The sequence below is a fragment of the Megascapheus bottae genome, chromosome 9, assembly GCF_031878675.1.
Source record: "Megascapheus bottae isolate mThoBot1 chromosome 9, mThoBot2.hap1, whole genome shotgun sequence".
NCBI classification, from domain to species: Eukaryota; Metazoa; Chordata; class Mammalia; order Rodentia; family Geomyidae; genus Megascapheus; species Megascapheus bottae.
This window is the reverse complement of record NC_143517.1, coordinates 25,620,874-25,631,196: the sequence shown is the minus strand read 5'-3', so window position 1 is coordinate 25,631,196 and position 10,323 is coordinate 25,620,874. Positions and strand designations below refer to the sequence as shown.

Genomic DNA, 10,323 nt, shown 5'->3' with positions numbered 1-10,323 from the left:
ATTGTAACCCATTGCAACTCAGAGTCATTGTAGATATAACTAGTTAAGAGAACATGATCCTAAAGGAGATTAAACAACTCTCTTCCCATGTCTACACCTACTACTGTGATAACAGAAAGCAAAGATTTAGGTCACATTATTATAAGCCATGATGCCCCTCCCCAAGTTGTAAACAAATCACCAGAAGCATAGACTCGACTATTTTTTCACTACCCTCAGAAAGAACAAATGTGGGTATCGTGATATGTTGCTCTGGTTTCAAGGACTACATGATGCTGTCTCGTGAACTGGAAATTATTATGTGAAAATTTTTTGGGTTTGATTCTAATATTTCTGTCTATTTGGCATTAGATTAGGACTTTAGGCTAATCTAGTGTGAATATTACATGATATAACATTAGGAATATTGTTTACTATTTTAATACATTATTTATTAGTTGTTAAAGAAATCTCACTCCAGCAGAAATACAAATTCTAGGTGGGATTAACCTGAATCTCTAGTGGGAAATGGCGACCTGACACCATGATTTCAGTATCATTGAAACCTGATGTTCACAGAGCCTTTCAGCTCTATCAAACTGGAAACTTCACCTTCTTTAAATGCAGTTGCCATGGAAACTGCAGAGTTCTGGGATTGTTGTTTTCAGAAAGTATTGAAAGACTCAATGCCAATATATGAGCACATGGGGTGTCATACTAATGTGTGCAATTCTGCTCTATTTTAAAAATAGAAGAGGGGAGGAAAAGAAAAGGGTACATAAATGTTTTTGCTAATCCTGCCAAAAAATTCCTATTTAATTTTAGTGTCACATCAAAATCATTTATTTATATCCATCCTTGTTTCAGATAGGGTTTTAGACAGCCTACGTCCTTGAAGTTATCAGAAAATTGGGGAAAAAACTATCCACAATATATTTGCACCATTTAGAATCACATATTCTGAAAAGGCTCTCTTTATTGAATTTGAGGCTGAATGGGTTTTGCCTTGTCTGACCTTCTCTTTGCTATTTCATCTTCATCCTAGTGCTATGTCCTATTGGGAGAGGGGAAAACACTTAAAAATACATTTTACCATCTTTTTTTTTTCCCCCGACAGCTGTTGGGCTTGAACTCAGGGCAACTGTCCCTGAACCTCTTAATGCTCTACCACTAGAGCCATGGCACCACTACTAGTTTTTAAGTGGTTACTTGGAGATAAGAGTCTCACGGGGAATTTTCTACCCTGGCTGGCTTAGAGCAGTGGTTCTCAGATCTCAGTCTCCTGAGTAGCTAGGTTTAAAAGCCACCAGCTCACAGCAAATAATCTTCAAGTTAATTCATTTGGCTACTTTTTTTCTCCTGATAAAAAGAGGACTGAAACCTTCCTGTTGCTTCTCTTGATTTATTTATTTATTTATTTATTTATCTTTTTTAGAAGCCCAGAATCCAGGTCACAGGCATGATGAGGGAATGCCAGGGAGATGTCATGAATTTGAAGGTAAAATCTGAAGGAACTGAAAATAATCTTGAATTAGTTAAAATGAAAGAGATAATATACATTGTAATAGGGATATTTTGAATTGATATTTTTTCATCCACATTGGTGTTTTATTATAACTCAGAAAAGAAATGGGAAGAGTAAACAATCTCAAGAAACACATCAGTAGTGATTAATTCAATATAAAGTAAAAACTAGTCATTTGGGGGTTACTCATCAAAATTCTAAAGTCTAAAGACTTTTCTCTTTATTTACCCACCAAAGAACCAGAATTGGTGCAGTGGCTCAAGTGGTAGAGCATTAATCTTGAGCAAAAATGCTTAAAACAGTGCCTAAGCTCCGAGTTCAAGCTGAGAACACTTGTACCAACACACAAAGAATATATATACCCAACTGTGTGTCCTTCCATGTTCTAAAGATGTTTCGGGAACTAACAAGGGAATAAAAGTTGTTAACACAAGCCAGGCATGGCTAGCTACTCAGGAGGCTGAGATCTGAGGATTGACTTTCATATCCAGCCTGGGCAATAAAGACCACTAAAGAACAAGAGACTCTTATCTCCAATTAATCACTAGAAAAGGGGAGGTGGGGCTGTGGTTGAATGGGGTAGGGCAGTAGCCTTAAGCTGAAGAGCTCAGGGACAGTGCCCAAGCCCAGAGTTCAACCTCCATGACCCACCAAAAAAAAAAAAAGTGTTGAGAGATTTGACTTCAGTGCAAATTTTATAATAAACATAAATTTGCATCTTCCATTCAAAAATTGAATTGGATGTAGTATGTCATTATTATAGTGTGTGGACCACACATACAGTGGGAGACTGTAGGGGAGTAGTGGAAAAATCGATGCTTTCCGTGTGCTTGGATGATTAAAAGTCATTGAACATTTGTTCTGTTTTCTGCTTTTCTTGTATGCAAGTCACTTCTCTGATAAGCACCGAGGCGGAAAGGTTTTCCATGATTCTTAGAGTAATGAGATGTCTCTCTCCTGTGTGTTTTAAAAGTACAGAGCTATGAATTCTTATTAAAGGACATTCCACAGTTGTTCCATACAATTTCTCTCCTGTGTGTTTTCAGACGCAAACTGAAGTATGACTTCTTGAAATAACTTGATGGGTGCTGGTGGCTTACGCCTGGAATCCTAGCCAGTCAGTAGGCTTCGATCTGAGGATTGCAATTCAAAGCCATCCCTGGCACAAAAACTCCATAAGACTCTTATATAGTCAATTAACCACCAGAAAATTCGAAGTTCAAGCCAACAGATAAAAAAAAAAATAAAGTTTCTTTCTTGAATGTATTCTCTCATGCAAAGTGAGGTATGACTTCTTTCTCAAAGTCTTTCCACATCTCTTACATTCATATGGTTTCCCTCCTGTGTGTTCAATGATGGAGAGTAAAGTCTCTTTTCCTTTTTTTTTTTATTTTAACTTTTTATTAGGAAACTAAAGCAAAACAACAGAATCCCCAAAAATTCAAATACAGAATTCTAACTCCAATTCTAAACAAATATGAAATCTACACCAAGAACTAAAAATCAGTTTGCCAATATTGGTAAATAAAGAGTAATGGCTAAAATGCATCTGCAATAATTATTTCTTCACTAGCCTCGACTTTGCATCCCTTAATTTCCTTGTTCCTTGGCTTAGGGCAGAGAATGTCTTTCTCACCCATCTTTGCTGCCACAGTGTAAGTTTAGAGGAGCTTTTGTCTGTTCCCCAGCAAGTATGTGAGCACCTTCCTACTGAGCTTAGAGATGTGAACACACAAAGATGAGTCCATCAAAGATCCATTCTAATGTAGGGGAGCTAAGACACTAATAAATAAGTAATAAATATGAATATTTTGTACAAGGTACAAGTCATATAACATGAGTTAGTACAGATAAAATATTAAATATGAACAATGTGAAAGGAGCGATTATATTCAGATAGAGAATATGCAGACTGTTTTCTGAGGACAGCATCTGGGTTGGGTATGGACTACTCTTTCCTACTATACAAGGCTTCAAAGCGGCCCCGAATCTCACAGACCCAATTGTGGTCTTGGTTTCAATGCTAATTTTTACAACTCTTTAAGCTTCTGTCCATCCCTTAAAACTGCTCATTTCTTAAAACAATTAAAAAGCATTGCTATAGCCTATATAAACAGTACTTTAGGGAGTTAAATGGTAAATTTAGTAAGGTCTTTGTTAATTTTAAAACTCCCTAGTCAAGTTTTATCTAAAGGGCAAAAGATGCCTAATCATTGAGCCATGATTTCAAACATTCAACTAAGCAAAGCCCGCTTTAGGTGCATTATCAAATCTGTATTGAAATTTACAAGAATAAGAATAAGATGAAGTAAACAGCTGAACATTTAGAAGCCAAACAATAAAACAGTAATGGCAAATATGAAAGGATTCTAAACCACAGGATTCCTTGTACAAAAAAATTTTAATGAATTATGAGCAATGAACATTACAGACTTTCCTCCTTCATATTTCTTCTTTCCTACATCAAACCAGATAATTAAGACAGCTGATCTCAAGTATAACAGAAGACCACAGTATGATTCAGAGGAATAGTAATGTCTGCTTGCACATCTGCACACTTCATTAAAGAACCAAAGGAATGCTCCCAATCTCCTGGTGACAGACTCTCCATACATGTCACATGTGTAAGGTTTCTCTCCTGTGTGTCTTTTCTGATGAACATTAAGGTTTGACTTCTGACTGAAAGACTTTTTACACATGTTACATGTATAAGGCTTTTCCCCTGTATGTACTCTGTGATGGGTAGAAAGGTATTCCTTCCCGGTAAAAGACTTTCCACACATGTTACATGTATAAGGTTTCTTCCCTGTATGTACTCTGTGATGTGTAGTAAGGTGTTTCTTCTGGGAAAAAGACTTCCCACATGTGTTACACGTATAAGGTTTCTCTCCTGTGTGTATGCTCTGATGGGTAGTAAGGCCATCCTTCCACGTGAAAGACTTTCCACACATGTTACATACATAAAGTTTCTCTCCTGTGTGTCTTTTCTGATGTACAGTAAGGCTTGAATTCTGACTGAAAGACTTTCCACACATGTTACATGTATAAGGTTTCTCCCCTGCATGTACTCTGTGATGGGTAGAAAGGTGTTCCTTTTGGGTAAACGACTTTCCACATGTGTTACATGTATAAGGTTTCTCTACTGAGTGTATTCTCTGATGCCTAGAAAGGTATGCCTTCCTGGTGAAGGGCTTTCCACATTCTTTACATCCATAAAGTTTCTCTCCTTTGTGTGTTCTCTGATGATTATTAAGGCCTGCCTTCTGGGTGAAAGACTTTCCACATTTGTTACATTCATATGGCTTCTCTTTTGTAGGAATCCTCCAATGGCTTCTGAGAGCTGATTTCTGGGTGTATGTTTTTCCACATCTGGTACATTCAGGTGTTTTCTTCCCTCTCTGAAATACTGCTTAGCTATGGTGAGTAGACTGATCATAGTCTTCTCTGTGCTCAGTATGGTTATTGTCAAACTGTCCCACAAAAACCCAATTCTGCTTTAAAAATATGCTCCCTGAATTTAATACCTTCCCTTCTTCACCACATTGAAAATACTGCAGCTCATTAGGACACTCATTTTTTGTATAATATGCTCTGAATATCTGAAGGATTCTTCAACTACAGGAGACACAGCTGGCATGCATGCAGCATGTATGTCTTCAGGCTCACTATAAAGCAGCATGTTCTGATACTGGCTGAATTCTTCAGTCTTCATTCCTAAGGAATCCAGATTTTTCCTATTCAGCTGTGCCTTAAATTTTGAACTCAGATCAACAATTCTCACCAATCTCCCTCTTTCTTCTACTGTATATCTATTCTTGACTGCAATATCACATAAGACATTCATCTGAATTTTGCTGGCAGGTCTTAATTATGTCTACCATTTCTTGGACATCTGTAAAATTCTTTTCTGAGACTTCTATCCATGGTTCTGCACCTTGCTCCAGCTTTACAATCAGTTTAGGCTTGGGAAAACAATGCCCCAGTGACACTAGGTTGCTGTAGTTCTCCAGCATTGCATCTCTCTACAGGGTCCTCTGAGCAATGTTTAGGTCCTGCCACTCCTCACAGCTGAAGTCCACAGCCAGGTCACCAAATGTCACCATCTCCAGTGATTCTTTCATTCTTTCCTGATGTTGACAATGAACAGAAGATCCTGGAAGTATGGCCATCAGGCAGCTGGGACCACAGCTTCATTCAGGACTGCTCCTCTCCCTAAGGAAAACACACTCAGCCCAACATGGGGCAGGACGCCAAGGGCCTTCAGTTCCACAGCCACCTCCTGCAGGAGCTGCTTCTCCTTCCCCTGTGTCAGAGACTGTGCCTCCCTCCAAGGCCCGCTTCTGGTTCCAGGCCCATCTGTGCTCAGGGTTTAGGGGTAGTGGTAGCAGTGGCAGTAGTCCCCACTCTGATATCTAACTCTGCTGGTGCAACCCATCTGAATTGATATTTTATACTATAAAATAATCCAGTCAATAATAGACTTCTTCAGATGATTTTTAACACTGTGCAAGAAGTATATTCCAAAATCATGTATTAAACAGAAAGTGATTGTTCATGTAGAGCTTACGTGAATTTCACTGACATCATTCTTGAAGATTGTGGTGGAAAGATTTTTGGTGTAGTGGACCCAGAAAAAAAATGAGGGTTTAATCTGAAGCTCATCATTTGTTCTAATATTTCCACAGAACTAGTGTTTTAATGTATGAGAGCATGGTTAATTGATCAATTCCAAGAACTATAAAACCACAGTGTGAGGAAAGGTCATGTAAAAGAAGTAAATGCATCAACTGAAGTCATTTATTATTGGTTCACTTTTGATCTCAATAGCAAGGCCTTTTACTCAGCACACAGGTGGTGAGTGGTAGCCACTGATAGAATCACACAATTTATTCCTCTATTCATTTATCCCACTATTAAAATGTGATAATAAAGAGAATTTTGGAAGGTCAGTGATAGTGCATAATGAGCCAAACTGGTGTGCTGTTAATTTTCAGGAAGGAGCACTCATTTCCGAAATGGACAATCTTTGAGTCCATTTGTGTATGCTTGAGGCCACCAGACACGAATTATTTACATATGTTCCTTCGACTCCAAGCAAACAACACTGTTCTTTGGAGGTTCTTAGTATTAGTTGAGTGAGTACATAAAGAACTATTGGGGGAGAACAGCAAACCCTAGATGGATCTGATGTTTGCTTCCTGAGTAAGGTGGCAGAGAATCCAAGTTTGACTAGGGAACTTTACATAATTTTTAATCTGTAGTCAGGAATACTGGGAAAGAATTTCCTACTTACTTATTCCCCAAGGATGTTTGTTTGATGGTGCTTATAGCTATATTTTCAATTTCAAGGATACAACCAAGACTCAGAAGGTGAAACTGAGAGACAGAAGGAAGTAATAGCTACTTATTCCCTGATTATTGAATGGAACACGTGTGAGCTATTTTAAGTGAAGTAAAGTAATACAATTTCAAGGAGAGGTAAATATGTTTAAGTGGGAAGCCTTGTAAGATTTTGGTTCACAAAAGTAGACATGTGAACCCTGGCTCTCTTAACATCTCTGGAAAGTTCATTAGAGTTCATTGTGGTTCTGAATATTAAAACTTTCTTCCCAGAGAAGCAATTGGCCCCCTGTAAGTATTATAATAGTCTTGTAGGAAAATAAACATTAAAGGCTCGAGGACCAAGCACTCAGTGAGCCTTGATGCCAGTTTTGTAGGATCTGAGAAAGCCATCTGGTAAATTTGAAGGAAATTTGAAGACAAAATGTAAAACAACAAAAGAAGGGATTCTACCTGCTGAATGACTGGGTCTCAGCATGTCTCCTGATGATCTGGCCAAGGCCATTAACTGTGTAACCTGCTTATCTAATCATAATGATATAGTAATTTCTCCAATTACTGCATATCTTAGTTAAAAGTAGATGTCTTTTACTTGCAACTGAAGATTTTAATTGATGGCAATGACTGTCAGAGCATAAACACAGCAAAAATAGGATTTGAGATTCTGTTGTTCACTGGTATCTCCCAAACACTGAAGTCCATGTCCAAAACTTATTGAAGTTTAATACATATCGAATAGAAGATTTATTGAAGTTTATATACAAGCTCATTTTTTTTTTGCCAGTCCTGGGCTTGAGCTCAGGGCCTGAGCACTGTCCTTGGACTTTCTCAAGGCTAGAGCTCTGTCACTTGAGCCTCAGCACCACTTCTGGCTTTTTTCTACGTATGTGGTACCGAGAAATCGAACCCGGGTCTTCATGTATGCTAGGCACTTTAACCACTAGGCCAAACTCCCGGCCCAGCTCATTTCATTTTTCAGTAACAATGGTAATTTTTATTTATTTTTTATTTTGTGACTTAACTGAATTTATTTTCCCTTTCTTCTTGAGGCTAGTAAGTCCAAGATCAAAGTATTGATCAATCAGGTTCCTGACTGGGTCTTTTCCTGGTCTGCAAATAGTTGCCTCCTCACTGTGTCATTAGGACACTGAAAGTTTCAAAAGCACAACTAATCTGCCCCCCCCCCCCGCTGACTTGATTGCATTTTATTGTCAGGATAATGTATAGAGGGGTTGCAGTTACATTCATCAGTAATTGGTATGTTACTTCTCAAAGTTCGCTACCCCTTCTCATGTTTTTGTTCCTCTTTTCTCCCCCATCCCCTCCCAATCATCTTGTTTTCCCTCTTTCCTTCCCTATTTCAATTAAACAAATAAGTGTATATAAAGTATACCAGGTAACAAAGTCAGATACAGTAACCACATGAGATTAACCATAAATGGGAAAAAAAGAGAAAGGAAATAACTTCACATAGTACCTCACAGAGACAAATCTCTTGTTTCCATATCTTAGAGTTCATTTTATTCCTAAAACTGAGATTAGAGAAGCAAGACCATATGTCAAATGGTTAGGTTAGAATGAAGCTCTGTTCTGACTTTAACGTGCAGCTTTTAGTTGCTATTTACTATATTATTATATGATGGATGATTTGTAAAATATGTGAGAGTACATCTACAACTTTACTTATGAAAAAATTCTAGAAACAAAATGAGGGGTGGAGGTGGGGGGGGGGGAGGGAAATGGGGACCAAGACATGAGAAAGGGTATCAATGTTTGTGAAGTAATGCACCTTCTATCTGGTGAATATAATGTAACCCTTCTATTAATTACAATAAAATGTATGAAAAAATTCTAGAAAGTGATGAAGAACAAACATCTGAACTTGTTAGTTTTCTGTGATAAGAAGGGTCAGTATTTTGGCACCCAGGATATAGGAAGATTGTTATCTAACAAAGTGTAATATGAAAACAGTATTTTGGCACAGTGAGATATGTCATACTTGGACAAAATTGGTCTAAGTAGCATAATTGTCCTATCCATTAATAGATAGGCTGAAATCTAAATCTTGAATTAATGGGGATAATTTTTAATAAAAACCATCTTGTCATGACAAACAATTTAGCAATTGGGGTATTTTTATCAGCAGGCAAAGAGACAGGGCTATCTCAATATTGATAAGCATGGCTAATAAAAAAAGGACTACTCATCAGGTGGTGGTAGCTCACTCCTGTATTCCTAGCTACTCAGGAGGCTGAGATATGAGGATCATTGGCAAGAAAGTCCATAAAACCCTTATCTCCCATTAATCACAAGAAATCCAGAAGTGGCTCTGTGGCTCAAGTGTTAGATTGCTAGCTTTGAGCTAAAGAGCTCAGGGACAGTACCCAGGCCCAGACTTCAAGCTCCACTACCAGCCAAAATTTAAAAAAAAGACTACTCCACAAAAGGCATAGGATGAAATTGAACCATTCAAGCACCTTAAGATAATGGCAGAAGTCTTTGTGATAAAATTCATTTCTTACTAGAGATTTAAGTTTCCAACAATGTTGTGCTTGTTACCTCTTTGAGATAGTCTGGTAGCAAAATCTAATTTCCAGGAATTGTGAGTTGATTTACCAATGCTATTACAGCCCCTGATTCTGTTGGTATTTGCCTTCCTGTAGAATATACAATTTCAGCAAAGCTAAAAAAATATGTTTTTGTCAATAGAGAAAAGAATGTAGACTCAGGAATGTTTGCTGTAACCTTGGTTTCCGAGAGTATTTTCCAAAAAGTAAGCATGGATAACATCGCAGAACAATGAAAGAGTAGTTACCCTGTTGAAACTTCCCTCTATCCCAGATTTCTCTGACACCAAATAGGATAAAGTCTGTATATGCTTACACATATTCCTTATCTAAATTAGCACATAGTATTATGGGGACCAATAGACTTCATTTATAGCAATATGGTCTATCCTTCTTTCCTGAAATAGAAATGGCACTTGTCATTTCTCAGTTATTCATCAGATAAAGATTTAAGAACTATCAAATATACAATAGATTTTCACATAGAAATTAGTGCCCTGGGCTACAGAGGGAAAAATGACATAAGACAGAAAAAAATCAATTTCAGATATATTGCAGATATAAAATAAATAGAACATCTTTGCATTCTTGAAGTAGAAAAACATGTGGCCTGAGAGCACTGAGAAAAATGCTAGTAAATTGGGCTACATGGAAAGCAAAATATATGTACAACAGAAGTTATTTAGAGAGTTAAAAAGGAAATATGAAAAATAGGCTTGGACATCAGTTTAACAAAGACTGCATTACTAAAGATCATAAAGAATACAAATATGTACATCAAAAAGAAAAGGAAGGATGACTCAGGACAATAAGCAGGCAGAACTTTTATTAATCACTTCACAAAAGAAGAAATTCAAATTCAATGGCCAAGATGAATCATGAAAAATAACATTTTCCTCTTTTAGGATTCAA

General features: G+C 37.4%; 1 protein-coding gene across 1 annotated transcript; it reads right to left on the bottom strand.

Annotated features, from left to right (window-relative positions):
- Positions 1-3,873: 3,873 nt before the first annotated feature.
- On the bottom strand, positions 3,874-5,348 carry LOC150058913 (uncharacterized). Its single transcript, XM_090338765.1, has 2 exons — positions 5,095-5,348; positions 3,874-4,873 (listed from the first exon to the last, which is right to left on the bottom strand). The coding sequence occupies exons 1-2, from the start codon at positions 5,346-5,348 to the stop codon at positions 3,874-3,876; spliced, it is 1,254 nt and encodes a 417-aa protein (XP_090194891.1).
- Positions 5,349-10,323: the final 4,975 nt, after the last annotated feature.

Bases quoted from the DNA above. Each gene is read 5' to 3' on its own strand.
- LOC150058913 (XM_090338765.1), bottom strand. From the start codon at position 5,348: ATGAATGTCTTATGTGATATTGCAGTCAAGAATAGATATACAGTAGAA. The intron at 4,874-5,094 runs GCATATTATACA...TGAATGTACCAG, and splicing joins GAATCCTTCAGATATTCAGA to ATGTGGAAAAACATACACCC.